This window comes from Hyperoodon ampullatus, assembly GCF_949752795.1.
Source record: "Hyperoodon ampullatus genome assembly, chromosome: 7".
In the NCBI taxonomy this organism is placed as follows: Eukaryota; Metazoa; Chordata; class Mammalia; order Artiodactyla; family Ziphiidae; genus Hyperoodon; species Hyperoodon ampullatus.
The window spans coordinates 61967110-61990901 of NC_136920.1; the positions used below are offsets into that span (position 1 = coordinate 61967110).

At 41.8% G+C, this 23792-nt stretch overlaps 1 protein-coding gene across 1 annotated transcript; it reads right to left on the minus strand.

Moving 5' to 3' along the window:
• Positions 1 to 21573: 21573 nt before the first annotated feature.
• On the minus strand, positions 21574 to 23185 carry CAVIN3 (caveolae associated protein 3). Its single transcript, XM_079708772.1, has 2 exons — positions 22747 to 23185; positions 21574 to 22178 (listed from the first exon to the last, which is right to left on the minus strand). Exons 1-2 carry the CDS (start codon positions 23128 to 23130, stop codon positions 21795 to 21797), a joined length of 768 nt encoding a protein of 255 aa, XP_079564898.1. The 5' UTR covers positions 23131 to 23185; the 3' UTR covers positions 21574 to 21794.
• Positions 23186 to 23792: the final 607 nt, after the last annotated feature.

Consider the following 23792-nt stretch of genomic DNA (forward strand, 5'->3'; position numbering starts at 1 on the left):
AAGAGGCTGCTCCTTTAACCCTTTCCTGTCTGAGCGAAGAACAGACGCCCTCCGGCGACCTACACGCAGAGGCGGGGCCAAATCCAAAGCTGAGACCCGGGAGCTGTGAGAACAAAGAAGAGAAAGGGAAACCTCTCCCAGCAGCCTCAGAAGCAGCGGATTAAAGCTCCACAATCAACTTGATGTACCCTGCATCTGTGGAATACATGAATAGACAACAAATCATCCCAAATTGAGGAGCCAGGAGTCAGTACTGTGCCTCTGAGGTGGGAGAGCCAACTTCAGGACACTGGTCCACAAGAGACCTCCCAGCTCCACATAATATCAAACGGCGAAAATCTTCCAGAGATCTCCATCTCAACACCAGCACCCAGCTTCACTCAACGACCAGCAAGCTACAGTGCTGGACACCCTATGCCAAACAACTAGCAAGACAGGAACACAACGCCACCCATTAGCAGAGAGGTGGCCTAAAATCATAAAAAGTCTGCAGACACCCCAAAACACACCACCAGACGTGGACCTGCCCACCAGAAAGACAAGATCCAGCCTCATCCACCAGAACACAGGCACTAGTCCCCTCGACCAGGAAGCCTACACAACCCACTAAACCAACCTTAGCCACTGGGGACAGACACCAAAAACAACAGGAACTACGAACCTGCAGCCGGCAAAAAGGAGACCCCAAACACAGTAACATAAGCAAAATGAGAAGACAGAAAAACACACAGCAGGAGAAGGAGCAAGATAAAAACCCACCAGACCTAACAAATGAAGAGGTAATAGGCAGTCTATCTGAAAAAGAATTCAGAATAATGATAGTAAAGATGATCCAAAATCTTGGAAATAGAATAGACAAAATGCAAGAAACAGTTAACAAGGACCTAGTAGAACTAAAGATGAATCAAGCATCAATTAAAAACACAATAAATGAAATGAAAAATACTCTAGATGGGATCAATAGCAGAATAACTGAGGCAGAAGAACGGATAAGTGAGGTGGAAGATAAAATAGTGGAAATAACTAATGCAGAGCAAAATAAAGAAAAAAGAATGAAAAGAACAGAGGACAATATCAGAGACCTCTGGGACAACATTAAACGCACCAACATTCGAATTATAGGGGTTCCAGAAGAAGAAGAGAAAAAGAAAGGGACTGAGAAAATATTTGAAGAGATTATAGTTGAAAACTTCCCTAATATGGGAAAGGAAATAGTTAATCAAGTCCAAGAAGCACAGAGAGTCCCATACAGAATAAATCCAAGGAGAAATACGCCAAGACACATATTAATCAAACTGTCAAAAATTAAACACAAAGAAATCATATTAAAAGCAGCAAGGCAAAAACAACAAATAACACACAAGGGAATCCCCATCAGGATAACAGCTGATCTCTCAGCAGAAACTCTACAAGCCAGAAGGGAGTGGCAGGACATAATTAAAGTGATGAAGGAGAAAAACCTGCAACCAAGATTACTCTACCCAGCAAGGATCTCATTCAGATTTGATGGAGAAATTAAAACATTTACAGACAAGCAAAAGCTGAGAGAGTTCAGCACCACCAAACCAGCTTTACAACAAATGCTAAAGGAACTTCTCTAGGCAAGAAACACAACAGAAGGAAAAGACCTACAATAACGAACCCAAAACAATTAAGAAAATGGGAATAGGAACATACATATCGATAATTACCTTAAATGTAAATGGACTAAACGCTCCCACCAAAAGACACAGATTGGCTGAATGGATACAAAAACAAGACCCATATATATGCTGTCTACAAGAGACCCACTTCAGACCTAGAGACACATACAGACTGAAAGTAAGGGGATGGAAAAAGATATTCCATGCAAATGGAAACCAAAAGAAAGCTGGAGTAGCAATTCTCATATCAGACAAAATAGACTTTAAAATAAAGACTACTAGAAGAGACAAAGAAGGACACTACATAATGATCAAGGGATCGATCCAAGAAGAAGATATAACAATTGTAAATATTTATGCACCCAACATAGGAGCACCTCAATACATAAGGCAAACACTAACAGCCATAAAAGGAGAAATCGACAGTAACACAATCATAGTAGGGGACTTTAACACCCCACTTTCACCAATGGACAGATCATCCAAAATGAAAATAAATAAGGAAACACAAGCTTTAAATGATACATTAAACAAGATGGACTTAATTGATATTTATAGGACATTCCATCCAAAAACAACAGAATACACATTTTTCTCAAGTGCTCATGGAACATTCTCCAGGATAGATCATATCTTGGGTCACAAATCAAGCCTTGGTAAATTTAAGAAAATTGAAATTGTATCAAGTATCTTTTCCGACCACAATGCTATGAGACTAGATATCAATTACAGGAAAAGAGCTATAAAAAATACAAACACATGGAGGCTAAACAATACATTACTTAATAACGAAGTGATCACTGAAGAAATCAAAGAGGAAATAAAAAAATACCTAGAAACAAATGACAATGGAGACACGACGACCCAAAACCTATGGGATGCAGCAAAAGCAGTTCTAAGAGGGAAGTTTATAGCAATACAATCCCACCTTAAGAAACAGGAAATATCTCGACTAAACAACCTAACCTTGCACCTAAAGCAATTAGAGAAAGAAGAACAAAAACATCCCAAAGTTAGCAGAAGGAAAGAAATCATAAAAATCAGATCAGAAATAAATGAAAAAGAAATGAAGGAAACAATAGCAAAGATCAATAAAACTAAAAGCTGGTTCTTTGAGAAGATAAACAAAATTGATAAACCATTAGCCAGACTCATCAAGAAAAAAAGGGAGAAGACTCAAATCAATAGAATTAGAAATGAAAAAGGAGAAGTAACAACTGACACTGCAGAAATACAAAAGATCGTGAGAGATTACTATAAGCAACTCTATGCCAATAAAATGGACAACCTGGAAGAAATGGACAAATTCTTAGAAATGCACAACCTGCCAAGACTGAATCAGGAAGAAATAGAACATATGAACAGACCAATCACAAGCACTGAAATTGAAACTGTGATAAAAAATCTTCCAACAAACAAAAGCCCAGGACCAGATGGCTTCACAGGCGAATTCTATCAAGCATTTAGAGAAGAGCTAACGCCTATCCTTCTCAAACTCTTCCAAAATATAGCAGAGGGAGGAACACTCCCAAACTCTTTCTACGAGGCCACCATCACCTTGATACCAAAACCAGACAAGGATGTCACAAAGAAAGAAAACTACAGGCCAATATCACTGATGAACATAGATGCAAAAATCCTCAACAAAATACTAGCAAACAGAATCCAACAGCACATTCAAAGGATCATACACCATGATCAAGTGGGGTTTATCCCAGGAATGCAAGGATTCTTCAATATACGCAAATCAATCAACGTGATACACCATATTAACAAATTGAAGGAGAAAAACCATATGATCATCTCAATAGATGCAGAGAAAGCTTTCGACAAAATTCAACACCCATTCATGATAAAAACCCTGCAGAAAGTAGGCATAGAGGGAACTTTCCTCAACATAATAAAGGCCATATATGACAAACCCACAGCCAGCATCGTCCTCAATGGTGAAAAACTGAAACCATTTCCACTAAGATCAGGAACAAGACAAGGTTGCCCACTCTCACCACTCTTATTCAACATAGTTTTGGAAGTTTTAGCCACAGCAATCAGAGAAGAAAAGGAAATAAAAGGAATCCAAATCGGAAAAGAAGAAGTAAAGCTGTCACTGTTTGCAGATGACATGATACTATACATAGAGAATCCTAAAGATGCTACCAGAAAACTACTAGAGCTAATCAATGAATTTGGTAAAGTTGCAGGATACAAAATTAATGCACAGAAATCTCTGGCATTCCTATATACTAATGATGAAAAATCTGAAAGTGAAATCAAGGAAACACTCCCATTTACCATTGCAACAAAAAGAATAAAATATCTAGGAATAAACCTACCTAAGGAGACAAAAGACCTGTATGCAGAAAATTATAAGACACTGATGAAAGAAATTAAAGATGATACAAATAGATGGAGAGATGTACCATGTTCTTGGATTGGAAGAATCAACATTGTGAAAATGACTCTACTACCCAAAGCAATCTACAGATTCAATGCAATCCCTATCAAAATACCACTGGCATTTTTCACAGAACTAGAACAAAAAATTTCACAATTTGTATGGAAACACAAAAGACCCCGAATAGCCAAAGCAATCTTGAGAACGAAAAATGGAGCTGGAGGAATCAGGCTCCCTGACTTCAGACTATACTACAAAGCTGCAGTAATCAAGACAGTATGGTACTGGCACAAAAACAGAAAGATAGATCAATGGAACAGGACAGAAAGCCCAGAGATAAACCCACGGACATATGGTCACCTTATCTTTGATAAAGGAGGCAGGAATGTACAGTGGAGAAAGGACAGTCTCTTCAATAAGTGGTGTTGGGAAAACTGGACAGGGACATGTAAAAGTATGAGATTCGATCACTCCCTAACACCATACACAAAAATAAGCTCAAAATGGATTAAAGACCTAAATGTAAGGCCAGACACTATCAAACTCTTAGAGGACAACATAGGCAGAACACTCTATGACATAAATCACAGCAAGATCCTTTTTGACCCACCTCCTAGAGAAATGGAAATAAAGACAAAAATAAACACATGGGACCTAATGAAACTTAAAAGCTTTTGCACAGCAAAGGAAACCATAAACAAGACCAAAAGACAACCCTCAGAATGGGAGAAAATATTTGCAAATGAAGCAACTGACAAAGGATTAATCTCCAAAATTTATAAGCAGCTCATGCAGCTCAATAACAAAAAAACAAACAACCCAATCCAAAAATGGGCAGAAGACCTAAATAGACATTTCTCCACAGAAGATATACAGACTGCCAACAAACACATGAAAGGATGCTCAACATCTTTACTAATTAGAGAAATGCAAATCAAAACTACAATGAGATATCATCTCACACCAGTCAGAATGGCCATCATCAAAAAATCTAGAAACAATAAATGCTGGAGAGGGTGTGGAAAAAAGGGAACACTCTTGCACTGTTGGTGGGAATGTGAATTGGTACAGCCACTATGGAGAACGGTATGGAGGTTCCTTAAAAAACTAAAAATAGAACTACCATATGACCCTGCAATCCCACTACTGGGCATATACCCTGAGAAAACCATAATTCAAAAAGAGACATGTACCAAAATGTTCATAGCAGCCCTATTTACAATAGCCCGGAGATGGAAACAACCTAAGTGTCCATCATCGGATGAATGGGTAAAGAAGATGTGGCACATACATACAATGGAATATTACTCAGCCATAAAAAGAAATGAAATTGAACTATTTGTAATGAGGTGGATGGACCTAGAGTCTGTCATACAGAGTGAAGTAAGTCAGAAAGAGAAAGACAAATACTGTATGCTGACACATATATATGGAATTTAAGAAAAAAAAAGGTCATGAAGAACATAGGGGTAAGACAGGAATAAAGACACAGACCTACTAGAGAATGGACTTGAGGATATGGGGAGGGGGAAGGGTAAGCTGTGACAAAGTGAAAGAGCGGCATGGACATATATACACTACCAAACGTAAGGTAGATAGCTAGTGGGAAGCAGCCGCATAGCACAGGGAGATCAGCTCGGTGCTTTGTGACCGCCTGGAGGGGTGGGATAGGGAGGATGGGAGGGAGACGCAAAAGGGAGGGGATATGGGAACATATGTATACATATAACTGATTAAATTTGTGATAAAGCAAAAAAAAAAAAATAATAATAATAATAATCCTCCTTGGTATTTTCAGGCAGACTTCTGACAGGCCTGGTCAGCATCCACTGACTTGAACGCCCTTTTCTACATCATCAAGTCCCATTTTAACTTCCTGCTGTGATGATGACATTTATCTTCACTGGATTCACACAGTATCTCTTTTCACTTTCTGTGTAATCACATCTAAATCACAATCAGAAAATAGTACTTAAAAATAACTGTTAAATACCTCTGAAAAATGCACACAGATAGACATACACTTGCCCTTTTGTATCTTTTTTTTTAACATCTTTATTGGAGTATAATTGCTTTACAATGGTGTGTTAGTTTCTGCTGTATAACAAAGTGAATCAGCTATACATATACATATATCCCCATATCCCCTCCCTCTTGTGTTTCCCTCCCACCCTCCCTACCCCACCCCTCTAGGTGGTCACAAAGCTCCTAGCTGATCTCCCTGTGCGTCAGAAAGAGAAAAACAAATACCATATGCTAACACATATATATGGAATCTAAAAAGAAAAAAAAAAAAAAGGTTCTGAAGAACCTAGGGGCAGGACAGAAATAAAGACGCCCTTTTGTATCTTGCCCTAAAAATCACTTCTGGCAAATAATCTTACATAGTTTTGCTTGTTTTTATTTCATTCTGCTGGTGGCACTGTTATTATTTGATTGTGGTGTCTTTCTGTTGACGCATCCAAGAACCCTGTTGCATTATAACAAAGGCACAAATAGGTGTCCTGGTAATGGGTGCTAATATTTCTGAAAAGAAAAAGAACAAAATTTCCCCCCAAGTCCCTATGAGAATACTTCCACACACACCTGCATTTTTTGGTTTTTGGGGGTTTTTTTTTCCTGGTTTTGTTTTGTTTTAATGTAATGTCTTTTGTGAGGCAAAGGGGTTACCCTAAATTAATGTTGCATCTTTTTCCTTCATCGTATGCCAGGAGAATATTTTTCATCCACTTTTTAATTGTAGATATCCGAATAAGGAACAGCGGACGTAAGGTTCACAGCAGGGATCCATCAACTGTGAGGGTTCAGCAACCTCAGCACTATCAACATTTTGGACAAGTTAATTCTTGTTGGGGGCACTGTCCTGTGCTTTGTAAGCTGTTTAGCAACATCACTGAGCTCTACATACTAGATGCCACTCGTGATACTCAAAAATGTCTCCAGACTTTGCCAAATGTCCCCTGGGGGCAGAAGTATCTCCAGTTGAGAACCACTGGTGTAGAGAAAAGATTGTGATTGACTAGTTTGGATGGAATGCTTTGTCCTGTCCAGTCAACTGTGACCAGGGGACAGGAATCAGGAAATTAGGACATAACTCTAGCTAAATCTATATTGCTGCTCCTTTAAGGGGTTCTGGGAAACCCATCCGCTAAGAGTCTAAAGCATTGCAGAAATTCTCTCTACAGTTTGGCTTCTATACTTTGCTCTTTGCTGATGATGTTAAACTGTTTAATATTTTTTTATCTTTTTTTAGTTTTGTCTGTTGGTATTGAGATTTCTTGTCTTATTTTGGAAGCATGTCTTCTGTTTTCAGGTGTTTCTGTTAGCCTTACAGTTTTCTGCCATCTTCAGATAAGCCTTAAGTTCATTTTTGTTTAATCTAGATCAGAGCTCCACTTTTCCTATTCAATTCCCTCTTATTAGTATAACCTGAAAACTCCTAGGCAAACGTGTGGGTCTTATTGTGTCTGTCCTTTAGGGAAAAAAGTGGGGGAGGCCATGATCATAACCAAATACCTTATGCTCACTTGCTTATATATCCTGGAAGTCTAGGGCCATATTAGTGGCTAAATAACAAACACTTAGAGGAGCAACCCTCCCCTTTCACTATCATAAGGTTTAGTATATTTAACAGTCTGTCTAGGTAATATACTTGAAAGTCAAAAGACCATGAGTCTGTTTGAAGCATTCTGTTAAGTCCCCCAACCCACTGACCTGGAGAAAAGATCAAGATCCCACCCCTTCCTTTGAGAGATAGGTTGCACTGAGTTATTTGTAGGACAGAAGAGAAATCCTATAACACAGTATCTTCCTTCTGAAACAATAATAGTTGAAAGATCTGCACTTCCAGGAGCATAGTGAGAGCAGCAAGATTCCCTCTTTGGGAAAACTTACCCTGGTTGGAGCAAGGGCAGGGAGGTATAACAGAATATTGGAGCACTGGCAATGGTAAGGTAGAAGAGGGCTTGAGGAGAAGAGATTCCCAGTGACAGAACAAAGAGCTCCCAGGAAAGTAAGCAGAGGAAACTGTGTGGTGGTGACAATATAACAGCAGTCATCCCAGAGTTGTGTGCAGTTGAGAACTGGTGTCTCTCAAAATGCAGAAGCTGCATCTACTTGTGCCTAGTAGAAAACACATCATGGGCATCAATCCCCAACAAAGGTGGAGGCACAGACACCTACCAGCAAACCGGCAGTTATGAAAAGGAGATGATAACCCCCGTCTGTTTTGAATGGACTTGCATTAATGTATTTCCGTCACTGACTGGTGATATGGGGGGGAACAGGTGCTCAGGAGGCAGGTTTTATGGTTCAGAGAGGACATATCAGTTCTATTTCTCTTACCTAAAGCATGTTTTTGGAAAGAGCTTCTTGGCACCGGGGTAGGAAGAGAGGGAAGCTAAGTTAATAATTATATACCAAGGCCCCAAGCATTTTTAAGAATTCTAAATAAACATGTAGCAAGGACCGAAAGATAAATTCAATATATCCCTGCTCTCAAGGAGCTTACAGTGTAGTGGGGAATGGAACAATTACACAAATAGACTATAGCAAATATACAAGAATGCTACCTTGGCTAAGAGGAAGAAGAGGTCACGAGGTTTTGAGAAAATCAAGAATAGTGTTTTAACCAACTGAGTATATCAGGTAGATTGGAATAGGGATATTTCAGAGATGATTTCAGGAGTTCAAATCAGAGGCAATGAGACTCTGAATGAGGATAATAGCAATAAAACAGAAATGAGGGACTAGATTTATGAAATGTTGCATAGCTAGCTTCTTCAAGATTTGTTAACTAATGTACATATGGGAGATGATTGAAAGGGAGGAAACAAAATATTTGAGCATTAAGAATGGAAATATACTTCACAGAAGTAAGGGGGGAAAACGAAATGAGGTGGAAGATGACAAGCTTACTTTCTGAGATGCTGCTTTAAATACAGCATACAAGGGAATTCCCTGGCTGTCCAGTGGTTAGGACTCCGAGCTTCCACCGCAGGGAGCACAGGTTCAATCCCTGGTCAGGGGAACTAAGATCCCGCAAGCTGCGTGGCACAGCCAAAATAAACACAGTATACAAGAGGTTGGTGATTATGTAGGATGAGGCCATCTTGTCTTATTTTTCCCCAGTGAAGACTCCTGTCTTTTCATTCTGTCTGTTCAGTCATATCCCTGGTTTGTAGACACTATGCAACATAAGAACTTATGCTTTGAAAGCCAGTTCTTAGGATTCATGCCATCACCGCCCACCGCCCACCTCCACCATGTCACCTCTTTATTTAGCTTAGGTCCCTATGAGTAACTCGGACACCTGCAGTTTCATTTTCCTCTATGTGCTGACGAGATGGAGATGAGCCTGCCCAGCTGGAATGTAGGAGTACTCCATTATTAAAGCTCTGTCGAGGGAGGAAGGGCCGCCTGCAGACACTTGAACTCCTACCAAAGATTGTCTATCTTTTTTTTTTTTTTTTTTGGCTTCTCAGCACAATCTGAAAATACCTGATTTAGATGCTGGAAAAATAAATTTACAGGCTCAAGACACCATTCCCTATAAATCAATTGAGGCACTCTTACTAAATTGAGTCTCTTCAGCTCTTCTCTGAAGTCTCCACATGTCAGCATAGAATTGCCTCAATCTTCCTACTTCGACTTTGCACTCATAAGCTTCAGTCTCATTTCTGACAGGTTTTATTTACTTGAAACTATATTGTATTGTTGTTTAACATTTTTTTAATTTACTTTTTTCTATTCACAAAAGTAATATGTACTCATTGCAAAAATTACTTGATTTGGAAGCTAAGAAAAAAGGTTAAAGAACAAAATGTGTGACCTGTCCTCTCATCAATGTTAACATTTTAGCCTAGTCTTTTTCCTCTTATGCACATTTTAATTTTAAAACATAGCTGGGATCCTACTGTGTAAATGGTATAGTTTTCTGATATTTTTAACTATTATAATTCGAAATTTTTCTTATATAATTAAAATTATCTTACTTTTGATAGCTGCATGAAATTTCATAATTGTAGATGTTATATTTTTCTTTGTGTATATCTCCTACATTGATTGTTCTACTCTTTATAACAAAAATTTCCTGGGCTATGTATATATATGCCTATAGTCACAAGAAAAAAAAGAAAGAAAAAAGGCTAAAATTTATACAAAGAAAAAAATTACATAATTCTTAATTCAAGATTTCTGCTTATACTTCTGCTATGAAACATATATATAGTTTGATTAAGAAATATAAAATTTTATTTTGACAATGATTATGTGAAATATTTATGTATGTTTAAAGGAAAGAAATAGAGAGCTATTTTACTTATCACTTAAGGGCTTCTGAGTTAGGTAGAGTTTTCCCTTTTTATTAACAAAATTAATACATATTTATAAGTGCAAGTAATTGGAGAAATATAGAATATAAAAAATATAAGTGTATCTTTTTCCGTCCCGCTACCAAAAAGTCAATAGTTTTCTATGGCATATATGTTATACACTTCAAGTACTTATATCTTTTAAGGGAATTACACAATTCGTAGTGTTCTACATTTGCTGTTAATATTAATGACACCTTTCCATATATTTACATATTCAATATTTCAGATATTTTTATATTTTTTCTCATTTTATTATATTAAGTAGAACTCCCAGAATAATACTGAATAATAACAATTATAGTGGACTTCTTTGTCTAGACACATAAAGGGCCCTTTGCATTAGTATGCTCAATATATTATCACCTGCTTACTGAGCAGAAAGGAGGATGCTTCGGTAGAGGAGAACCATTTTTCACTCTTCCACAAATGTATCTCATGCCTGCCACAGTTTTCACCATAGCCTCTGCTCAGTCTATACCATCATCTAGGGATCAGCAAGTTCTCAGTGCCAAAACCTGTTCTCCCATGATATTGCAGGTGGTGACATGATCTGTTAAGGACTTCCCTAATGGATACCATTTGTGATTTTTTTCCTTTTGCTAATGTTGTCTCTATTCTCTGATCCCTTATCATATCCCTGGGTACATCAACAACCTGAGATCCACACAATGTTCTGCAAATTTTAAAGGCAAAGTCTATCAATTCAAAGAAATAATAATTCCTACTCTATGTAAAATGTGTCAACTTAAAATAGAGAGGATCTAAAATAATGAAGAATCTTAACTTAGCAAAAGGAAATTGAACAGAAGTCAATAGATGTGGGAGTGGTGACAGTGGAAACTGGAAACAAACTAAAATATTGAAGTTGTAAGCACTTATACCTGCCCAATTATAAACTGATGCTTTTAGCTTTGAATTATTCTGTTTGAAATGCATATTTTTAATCTTTCTGTCCATGGAGGAAAGAAATGTCTTCCAGGAGTTGGGGGCAGGAAAGGGTATTCTGATCTTGCAATAATGTGACAACATTTCCAAAATGTGTTTGCTCTAAAAGATGCCTTCTAAGCAAATGTTTGAAAATAGGGACTTCCCTGGTGGTCCAGTGGTTAAGACTTCGCCTTCCAATGCAGGGGGTGCGGGGTTTTTTTTGTTTTTTGTTTTTTGTTTTTGCGGTATGTGGGCCTCTCACTGTTGTGGCCTCTCCCGTTGCGGAGCACAGTCTCTGGACGCGCAGGCTCAGTGGCCATGGCTCACGGGCCCAGGCGCTCCACGGCATGTGGGATCTTCCCGGACCGGGGCACGAACCCGTGTCCCCTGCATCGGCAGGCGGACTCTCAACCACTGCGCCACCAGGGAAGCCCGGGGGTGCGGGTTTGATCCCCGGTCGGGCAGCTAAGATCCCACATGCCTTGCAGCCAAAAAACCAAAACATAAAAAAACAGAAGCAACATCGTAACAAATTAAAGACAAAAAAAATTTTTTTAAAGAAAATAGTGGCAAACATGAAATTTCCATTCATAAATATGAGACACTCCTTTTTGAAACTTATTTCTTGAAGAGTGCATTTTGACCAGAACGAATGTGTGAGTTATATGTGTGAAAAGCTGAGAAATTGTAAATATTATCAGTTCTGGTTAAATATGTGATTTGCCTGTGAAAACATTTTTTTACTATCAGCTTTGTGTATCCCAAAATGAACTATAGTTCTCAAGTACACTGAAGTAATATAGACACCATTCGAGGAAAGTAAAATGCCATCCTAAGTTAAACCATGTCTAAAGTTGTGACTTTTTTTCAGAATAGTTTTTTCATGAATTTTCTCTTTCAGGGATAAGTATGATCTTGATAAACTGAATCAAGCAACATATCAGGGAGAAAAATAATGATACTTAAAACAAAATATACCCAAATAATTATCAAGAAGTTTCTCCCACATGGGACTTCCCTGGTGGTCCAGTGGTTAAGACTCCATGCTCCCAGTGCAAGGGGCACAGGTTCGATCCCTGGTCAGGAAACTAAGATCCCACATGCTGCACAACATGGCCTAAAAAAATAAAAAGAAATTTCTCCTACATATAAATTCTAGAGGGAGAGACAAGGATGGATGGGGTCTTTTCAGCCAGTTAAAAATTCTACCTAGAAACTGATGCTTCAGAATCAAAAAGGAGAGGGAATCTATCACAACTCCCATTTCAGTCAAATTCCTATATGAGTTTTCTTGAATTAATTTGTACAATTCCAAGTTTGGCAACTTTTATTCTAAATGTTTTGTTTTAAATCCAAAAGTATAGTGGAAAAAGTATATAATATAATAGAACTGCAAGATGTATTAGCTCTCAATTTGGGTATTTCCTTATTTGACGTTGCTAATTAAAATAGAAAAATGTTTATTGGTAAAACAAGTCATTTATGAGCCTTAATTCTTAAAGATGGCCATATGTTTTATCTCTGCCAAAATCAAGAAAATTATTACAGAAGATGCATTTGGGGGTATGGAAAGGGCATGTTTTAATCCACGCAAAGAGTCAGTTATTTCTTTTTTTTTTTTCTTGGCCGCGCTGCACGGCATGTGGGATCTTAGTTCCCCAAGCAGGGATCGAACCTGTGTCCCCTGCAGTGGAAGCGCTGAGTCTTAACCACTGGACCGCCAGGGAATCCCTAAGAGTCAGTTATTATACTTAAGCTGAAACGACTTAAATTTCTTATGAATAATGTTTTCTAAATGTTCTCTATTTGCTTTTAAACAAAAAAGCTATAATGTCTGGCTTGATATTTGGAGAACTAAATGTAAATGATAGCACGAGATAATAACGGAAGTATCTTTTGAGGAGCGATTTTGTGAAGATTAGCTGGATTTGTAGATATTGTTCTACACAAACTTGCACATTAAAGTTTTCAGAAATGTAATTTTATTTCTTTCTCTAATAATTTTAGTATGATTTGATTCTATTTTAATGTTATATTAATTTAGTTCTAACTTGACATTCCTAACTGTTTTTTGGAAATTTATGAAATATAACATTGAGGTAGAAATATATGTATATGCTTGTGTACGTATATATAGGTATACATATATATAATATATGTGTGTGTATATATATATATATATATATACATGTGTGTGTGTGTGTTCATCCATATGTAGATGGATATATATGTGTGTATAGACATCAATAGAGAGTTCTCCAAAGGCCTCCCTAGAAACTGGAATTCAACTAAGGTAAATATTAAAATGTTTTAAAATGTTTGCGTGTGTGTGTGTGTGTGTGTGAAAAAGTAAGCAGGATCAAGTTATGACTCTAAGGAAAAGTTGTCTATACTTTAATCCCCCAAAATTGTAAAAGCTGGAGAATTTAAGGTAAAACTCCATTAATAAGGATTTGTCCGTTTTATCTATGAGTTACTCTTCTCTGTTAGTTGCATGAGAATGCCATCTGAGGAGCTAAATGCTCTGGCTTCACGATCCTTAATGTTTCCCTGGATGAGGTTATATTTTTCTTTAATTTTCAGAGATATTTGTATTACATTCAGATGATTTGAACACCCTGTTTGGATCTATACTCTATAAAATAAATTTTAAGTTTCTTAAACTATCATGCGAGAGGGAAATGGTGCATATTTGTTACATGATGCCCCATATTTGCACTGTGTATTTTTCTCCTCATCTTATCATTTTGGAAAAAATGCTAAAGTAGGAAAGAGAAACATAAATGCAAACTCTGTGCATCTTTGATGAAACTAGGAAACATCTGAAAGCCCAAACCACAAAGAGGAAGTGCTGCCAATAGCCGTGAGGATGAAAGCAAGGATGATCACACCTGCAAATCACAAAGACACACGCACAGAGCTGGCACAACACACAGTGAATGGGCACATCCAGAAGTGCAGAAGAAACATAATTTAGTTTGTAGTAATGAGAACAGAGTCCCTGGGCTGCAGGGCTGAGCTTCCTTAAAATGAGTTTGATGCTTACACAAGTAGAACTTGCAGAGCTGACCAAGAAATCAAACAGACCACCATCCTACAGCAAGTAATTTCAGGGAGGAGAAGAAAACTCTGCATTGTTAATTGTTAAAGAAAAGAGAAAAAGTCACACTGAAAACTCTGTGTCATAAAGAGAATTCCTGCTAGCCTGGATCATTGCCCTGGCTCATTTACCATACAGTGAATCTCCTCCAAATACAGTCCAGAAGAAATCACCTCTTTCAATGATAAGCAATAGTTTTAAAAATGGTACTGAACTTAGTGAATGGATAAAGAAGACGTGGTACATATATACGGTGGAATATTACTCAGCCATAAAAAGGAACAAAATTGAGTCATTTGTAGAGACATGGATGGACCTAGAGACTGTCATACAGAGTGAAGTCAGAAAGAGAAAAACAAATACCGTATATTAACACATATATATGGAATCTAGAAAAATGGTACTGATGAACCTAGTGGCAGGGTAGGAATAGAGATGCAGACGTAGAGAACCGACTTGTGGACATGGGTTGTGGGGGGAAGGGGAGGCCGGGACGAATTGAGAGAGTAGCATTGACAGATATACACTACCATGTGTAAAATAGATAGCTAGTGGGGAGCTGCTGTATAGCACAAGGAGATCAACTCTGTGCTCCTGTGATGGGGAGGGTGGGAGGGAGGCTCAAGAGGGAGGGGATATATGTATATGTATAGCTGACTCACTTTGTTGTACAGCAGAAACTAACACAACATTGTAAAGCAATTATACTCCAATAAAGATGTAAAAAAAAATTGAACAGAACTTAAATAAAGTTACCCTAAAAAAAAGGAGGAAAGAAACTAGAAAATTAAATGACAGATGGCAAGCTCCTTCCTCCATTAAAAAATTTTTTTCTTCCAGTTTTATTGAGACATAATTAACACATAGCACTGTATACGTTTAGCATAATGATTTGACTTGCACACATCCTGAGATGATTATCACAATAAGTTTAGTGAACATCCATCGTCTCATAGAGATGCAATATTAAAGAAATAGAAAAAAAAGTTTTTTCTTTGTGATGAGACCTCTTAAGATTTACTCTCTTAAGAACTTTCTTCTATAACACACAGCAGTGTCAATTATATTGATCATGTTGTACACTACATCCCTAGTACTTATTTAACTCATAACTGGAAGTTTGTACCTTTTGACCACCTTCATCCAATTTCCATGCCCCGCACCCCCCTGCCTCTGGTAACCACATTTTAAATTACATTTTACAACTGTGTTGTGTAATGAATATATTAACATCATATATTAAAATGTTTCTTTTACCTAAAAGTTCTTTTTTTTTTCTTTTGATTTTAAAAAAACTGAAGCATTGTCATGGGCCCAGAAAGGATTGTGGGCCCCAGGTACTGTCTCTACTAAGCCTTAGTCTGCCTGGGAGGATGCAACAGAGCTCTAATGAAGGACAACAAATAAGGGTCAGCTGTGAGCCAGCTCCTCGAGGGCAGGTTCTTGTTCATTCTTGTGTCCCTAGCACCTCAATGGAATAAATCTGCTTATTCTCCAAATATTCAGTACCTACTCTGTGACAGGTCCTGCACTAAGTGCTGAGGATACAAGGATAAGATGCCGCCCTCGCCCTTCATGTTGGTTTCACCGCCAATGAGACTGTATCTATTAGGAATCTTTCAGCTGCAGGGGAAAATCAAATACATCAAAAAAACTAAAACTAGGGTTAAACAAAAAGCATATTTATTAGTTCACATAAATGAAAACGTCCATGGTAAACCTGGTTTCAGGATTGACTGAATTTAGGGATCAAGTGACCATAACAAAACAAGAGTGAAAGTCAAGCTCTCATATGTCTGGCAAAATTCTGAGCCTTTTACATGTATCCACCCATTTAACTCACAACAAACCTACATGGTAGGTAGTATGATTAGCTCCATTTTGCCCAGGAGAAAAGTGCAATTTTCAACTTCTCTCTGGTTCTCTGTTCTGCCTTCCAGACGGGTTTCTTCTCAAATCCTCCTAGTGGACACAAATTTATTAGTTATTTATGAGAGAAAAATTCACAAGAATTACTAAGAAAGAATATGCAGGACTTGGTGACTCATTGGACGCAGGGATTACGGCAGGTGGTGAAATTCAGGTCTTTGATTGTAACACTTTCTAAGGTGATTAACGGAGGAGAATCATGACTTTTGAGAAAAGAGGAGCACAGTTTTAGATGTGTTCAATTTACTGTGTCAATCAGATACTCAGATGACTATTTTTTATTATATATCAGGTCATTCCAAAAAGTCACTTGAGAAACTTACATAATAAGAAATAATACAACAGGATAGAAAAAAAATAAAAGAGGAAATCAGGTTAGAGGGAATGACGCCTCTGTAATTACTGCCACCCTACTGGATAAAAGGTCCCATTTCTGGGGCTCTTATAGGACCTTATATTTCTCTCATTATAGCACCTATTTCAAACTTTATTACAATTCCCAGCTTAATATAAGTTCCAGTTTAATATAAGTTCCATGAGGGCAGCACTCCTGTCTGTGTAATACACCATCCATCCCCATCACCTAGCACAACAAATATCAAGTGAATGAATGAATACGTGAAAAACCTTATTTAATCCTCCTAACAGACAGACCTGAAAAAAGAGAATTCCCATTCACCAGCAATAAAGTTCAGCTGTGAAGACGATGTTTTTTCCATGTACTTTGCCACCTCTCTATTTAACATGGATACAAATGAACTAAAACAATTCACCAAAGAAAGGCCAAGATTGGAAGGAACATATCACAAGGAATGACTGAATAAAAGCAGCAATGTTTAGCCTAAAGAAGAGATGGTGGGAGAAATCCTACATAAGTCAGTCCTGTGTGCCCTGCTGGAGCTGGACTCCAAGGACACGCACATCATAAAAATAAAGGAATTTTGGTGTACAGATGTTGCAGAAGTGAGGCCAACTGCCACATATGGGAAACCATAAAGACATATTGTGATCTTATAAAGTTTCCTATCAGTTAAGTTTGTCTAAAAATAGAGTTGCCTAAGAGGCAGTGAGTTCCTTGTCACTGGACTTTTTCAAATACAAGCCAGCTAAGGATAGGCTGTAAAATGGTAAAGGATGTTTAAGTGTTGGAAATGTAGGTGGATTCAATGGCTTTCTAGTTCTCTTCAAAGCTGAAGTTATATGATTCAACTCTCAGTAAAGGGAAGTCAAAAGGATCTCCAGTACTTAACAGAGGAAGACACTTCCTACCAGGAATGTAGTCTTACCCATGCAGGAGGAATATCACAGCAGAAAAAAAGCAGGCAGGTTGGATAATCCTGCCCATTACCTTCATCTGTTTTCACTATTCCTTTTTTTTTTTTTTTTTTTTTTGCTGCTTTGGTTCTTCATTGCTGTGCGCGGCTTTCTCTAGTTGTGGTGAGCGGGGATTACTCTTCATTGTGGTGCACGGGCTTCTCACTGCGGTGGCTTCTCTTGTTGCAGAGCACAGGCTCTAGGCCCACGGGCTTCAGTAGCTGTGGCACGCGGGCTCAGTAGTTGTGGCTCGTGGGCTCTAGAGCACAGACTCAGTAGTTGTGGTGCACAGGCTTAGTAGTTGTGGTGCACAGGCTTAGTTGCTCCGCGGCATGTGGGATCTTCCCAGGCCAGGGCTCAAACCCATGTCCCCTGCATTAGCAGGCAGACTCTTAACCACTGAGCCACCAGGGAAGCCCTATTCTGTTTCTTTATACTTTAAGATCTTACTTCAGTTTCCCATGTAGACTTTCTTACAGAATGGAAAATGTTCTGACTAGCTAGCTAGATTATTCTAGTTCACTTACCAGTTAGACTTCTCAGGGAAATTAATGAATTCAGCACTCAAGTTAATCAGTGTTTTCTGAATTTGATTATTGTTGATTAATCCCTTTCAGCCTAATCATGCTGGAACACATAATAAATTTGCATTTCTGATCTTAAAAACTGAGAACGAGTCTCTGAATTTTGGTAATCCAAAATTATGTGCCTCCCCCCTGGTTAAAGCAGCCACCTAAATGCCACATATGCTGGATGACAAGTTGGATCTCTGTGTCAGTGTCTCCATTCCCTTTAGTTTATAGTAATAGTAATAATAACGATAGCAGCGACAATGAAGAATGCAATGTCATGAAGAGAACTATTAAAAAATTAAGTCACTTTTGTTTTAACTTGATTTTTATTATTTGCTGCAGTAGAAGCATCAGGAAGGAATAAAAAGTAACATCCCCCACCAAAGTTAGCCAAGTCTTTGGATTCCTAAGAGTCAGGGTCCAGGATCTCTGAGCCTTCGTGTGCTTCCCAATGAGCTATTAAGCTATTTTATGTGAGAAACATGCATATTTGAGCTCTCAATTTTGTGTGGGGGTTGAAAGGGGGAAATTGGATTTCCAAGGATTTGAAATGGAACAAGGATTTATTCTTTGGAGATAGGGAACTGAGCCTGTTCAGACCAGCCCCTCAGTGATGGCAAAACCTTGAAATGAGTGGCTGCTGGGAAGCTGAATGGTCTGTGCACTAAGGTTTGGAAGCCTGGAGGAGGAGCCCTGATTTTCTCCAGAGGAAATGGAGCTACTGCAGAGCCACGCTCCATGGAAAGACCTCTGGTTCAGGGCACAGAGCTTGACAGGCCAACCTCTGGGTTGTAGGATGAGGCACCAACCAGGACACTGGTACCCCAACAGCGGCATCGTGTGGTCATAAGGAGCAATAGCAACAGAGAAATAAAGTCTGAGAGACACTAAGATGGTGTGAACCCCCTGGTATAACTGCACAATCTAAGGAAGTGGAAGAGCCCTAAAGTGACTGGAAACAGACTTCCTACCAATTGTCGCAGGTAGGGGCTTGGACTCTTCTAATTGACTCCATAGAAATTTATTTAAAACGTCACTGTTGAACTCTGGTCCCACTTTAAGTCTCCAACGTCCTCATTTAAAGCACTCATCCTCCCCAGTAATTATCTGTATCCCTAGTGTTTTCTTTTCTTCAGAGCCCATAACCAGAAGGCCCTTCTAGTTCATACATTTACTTGTTTTTATCTGGCTTATAAGTTTACCTCTTTATTGCCTGTCTTCCCCTTACTAGAATTTAAGTCCACGGAGGCAGGGATCTTGTCATACTTGTGTGTCACTGTATCCCCAGCTCTTAAAATAGTGCCTGGCAGACCGTCAGAATTCAGGAAATATTTGTCAAATGAGTGGACAAATGGATGATATACCTGAAACAAACTATGTTCCACGTACTGTGCTAGGCACTTAACATCACTTAATCCTCGTATCAGCCCAGTAGGGGCTATCACCATCCCTTTGAATAGCTGAGGGAACTAAGAACCCAAATCATTAACCACTGAGCTCTACTGCCCCTCACCATTCCTGTTTCCCATCCTTCTATTTACCTTTTCCAAGAACATCCCCTCCCTTTCCTCCTTCGTGTTAGGTTGTGTCCCTTTCCCCTTTCCTCTCAAAATAACCTATGTATAACTATCACTGCACTTATATCAGTCATTATATGTTTGTATCTCCCTACACTCTGAGGTCCTTGAGTGCCTCAGAAGGGATTGTCATCTTGGTGTTCACGAGAGCTACTATAGGGCCTGGATGGAACACGATAGGTACTCAAAGTTTTGTGTTTTTTGTTTTGTTTTGTTTTGTTTTTTGCGGTACGCAGGCCTCTCACCGCCGCGGCCTCTCCCGCTGCGGAGCACAGGCTCCGGACGCGCAGGCTCAGCGGCCATGGCTCACGGGCCCAGCCACTCCGCGGCACGCGGGACCCTCCCGGACCGGGGGCACGAACCCGCGTCCGCTGCATCGGCAGGCGGACTCCCAACCATTGCGCCACCAGGGAAGCCCTCAAACTATTTTTATACAACAATGACTGAATGAATGGGTGGATGACCACACTCCTATCCCGAGCCAACCCCCTCCCACTTCTCCTTTTTTCTGTGATGCTCGCGAGGGCCTACTGTGCACCAGGCATAGTATTAGGTATGGGAAATACAGAAATGAATAAAACAGTCTCTACTGCAAAGGAGCCACAGTCTAGTGGAGCTGGGGTGGTGGCGGGAGAGTAATGGCAAACAATCACCATTAGTCCAGTTAGCGCTGAAGCATGCAAGTGGTGCTTTGGGAGCAAGGAAGAGAAGCATCTGGCCCTAAAACAGGGGTACCTTGTTGACTTTTGCAGGACAGTAGAGATGAGAGTGGGAGCACACAGCTCATCGTGATTCAGTAGTTGAATGAGGGGAAGTGGCAAGAGGTGAGGCTACAAAAATGGGCAGGTACCAGCTCATGAAGGGCCTTGAAGGTAACATTCAAGAACTTGGACTTTATTCTGAAGGTGATGGGGAACTATTGAAGGGTCTGGATCAGGAAGGTGATGTGATCAGATTGGCAGTTCAAATAACGGTCAGATGAAAGATGAAGGCTGAAATAGAGCAGCAGCAATGGGTATTAAGAAAAGAGAACAGATCGGTTATCAGCAGGATAACTGTTTCCATGCGGTAGGGGAAGGAGAGAGAGGAGGAGCCAGTGAAGACTCCCAGGTTTCTGGATGGATGATGGTGCCATTCACCGGTAAAGAAAACACAGGAGGAGGAGCAGTTTTGAATGATACATAGTAAGTGCTCAATAAATAGCTGTTGAATTGAACTTAATTAAAAGGTAGAAGACACACTGCTTCTTTTGGATGCATTTGGGGTTTGGATTCCTTTTCAAATACACCTCAAGACAGTGGTCTAGGGGGTATGTGGCCCATAGGAGAGCCTCAGCAGTGGGAGTTAATGGAAGAATACTCAGAATGAGAAGAGGGCTAAGAACAGAATCTCGGAAAACCCAACTTTTAAGAGGTGGTAGAGGAAGAAGAGGCTAAGGGGAAAACCACAAGTTGACATTTATTGAGCACCTACAGCAAGGGACTGTACTAGATGCTGGGAAAAAATTATGATTGTATGTCTCGAGGAGGGAAGTGCCAAAGGAGCAAGTAGCCAGAAGGATATGTCTATGTGCCACTGGGGGAGAGATATGTGTATGTGCCACTGGGGGAGAGCCCAGGATTCAGTGGAAACTGGAGAAATCACACAATGATCTGTTTGAAATGGAAGCCACACTCCAGGTTCCAACGTCTGTCTTATTCCTTACATCGCCTTTCCCCCCACCCCTTCACACGGAGTCCGGATTAGGTGCCATGACTTTTATTGACGGTGAGTGTAAGCAGGTGTGGGTGGCTGCTCTTTTAAAGGACACAGGGTGCTGGGCTTAAGAAGCCAGGAAGGGAGGGCCAGCGCTGGGCTGTGGATGCAGGATTCACTCCTTATTTGGGCGGGAACGCTGCATTCTGAGAGGAAGATTTATTTCGGGGCTAGGCATTGGCGCGGGAGAGGCAGGCAGCACCAGCCATCAGGCCGCACTCTCTACTTGGAGCACAGCCGCTGCTGCTTCGGCAGCCCCAGGTCTCCCGGGATCTTCCTCGGTATCCTGCGGAGGTTCTGGCTCCTGCTTAGACTCCGACTCAGGCTGAGCTTCCGGCTGGCCCTCAGTGCTCCGGCCAGGCCCAAGGCGAGGAGGCTTAACAGGCGTGGGGGTTGGCGCTGCAGGCCCTTTCCGGCCCGAAAAGGCCCTTCGCAAGCTATACACCAACCCGGCGCGCCGCGCGGGCTCCTCCTCGTCTGAGCTCTCCCCACCTTCGCCCTCTGGCTGCTGTGCGCCAGGTTCGGCCTGGTCCGCCGGGCCTAAGGGCTCCGGCGCCTTCTGGAAGGCCTTGGCCGGGATTTCAGCCTCCTCCTGCAAGTGATGGACACAGCACTGGCCCTGGCAGCCCCCTACCCCGCACTAGCCTGAGCCTCCCTCCTCAGTGACACCAGGGGAACCCACCCCACCCGTAGCCTCCGCAGCCCGGATGGGAAAGAAAAGGCAGGCGTGGGAAAGGAGGGCGTGGGTTGGAGGGAGGTGGGGAGAGCTAGGGCAGGGAACTGCAGAAGTTTGTGGAACCCGGTGAGGGACATGAGACAGGATGGTAGCCGCAGGGGCAAGAACAGGAGGAGGGGGCGAACTGTCTCAGGATGCACTTCCGCCACCGTTCTTTTCATCTGGGGATGGGCTGGGACTTGGAGCAACTGCTGTGGACGTGGCCTGGGCGTGGCCTGGGCGGGCTTTGATTGGCTGGGTTCAGGGGTGTGAGGGAAGGCTGGGGCTCGGTGGTGGGAAGCGCGCGAGGGCCTGGAAGTGGGTTCCACGAGACGGGAGGAGGGTAGGGTCAGGAATGTGGGTGTGGTAGGCGGATGGGAGGGGGAGCCCCCAGGGGGTGGCCCGCGGGAAAGGCCTCGATCAGGGGACGCCTGAGGTCACTGACCTTGAAGAGCAGAACGTGGAGCTTCCCGCGCGCCACCAGCAGCCCGTGGTTGGCCTCCAGCCGCTGCACCTGGGCGGCTCGGCGCACGGCGCGCTCCTGGGCGGCATCGGCGTGCGAGCCCACGCGCTCCGCCTTGGCCAGCAACTGCGCCAGCGCGTTGCTCGTGGTGTCGTGGCTGCGACTCAGCGCGCTCAGGCGGCTCTGGATGCGACGCACGGAGCCCGCCAGGCCGCCCTGCCTCTGAGCCAGGCCCCCCTGCCGCTCGCGCAGCGCCTCCAGCATGGTGGCCAGCTTCTCCAGCAGGGTCACCACCGTGACGGCGTGCACCGGGCCCCCAGCCGGCGCTCCGGGAACAGGCCCCGGCTCCAGCGCGCTCTCCCCCATGCTCCCCGACTGCCCTGCCTGGCTCTCCCTGAAGCCTCCGGCTGCGCTCTGGGCTGGGGCCGCCTTCCCCGGCTCCTCCCCAGCTCCGGCCGTGACTCAGGCAGGCGGAGTTGGCCTTCCCGGGCGGCGGGAGGGAAGGCGGAGGGCGGGATGTTGGTGGTGGGGTCCTTCGGAAGCGCTCCCCCTTTCCGCCGCCCGCCCCGGAGACCCGCGGGGAAGCAGGTTGGCCCGGGATCCGCCCCACCCCGCCCGGCAAACTCTCTCGCTCTGAGTGTGAGTTCCCTCCCCCACTCCAATTCCCTGGTGTGCCTCTGTCTGGAAAGTACTCTCCCCACTGCAGAGGGCGAGCCATGGAAAATTTTGCTGTTTGCATCGAGTGGGCAGACAAACTATGTTAGCAAAGCAAAGGGGTAACCAAAGGGCCTCCGCAGCCTTCTGCCCTGGCCTCCCACGCTTCAAAGGGTTGCATTTATGCCCCACGCTGGGCGCTGTAGACCGGGAGGTTCTTGGGTGTTCCGCCAGCAACCAAAGACTGTTTATGCCTGAGGCCTCGCTTTGGGACCCAGCAGGCCCCGCAGTGTGGACAGAGGAGGGGCGGAGGGAGTAAGGAGGCATCCTCTGGTATTTTCCTAATAGTCATCATCAGGGTTTGGCCACAGGCC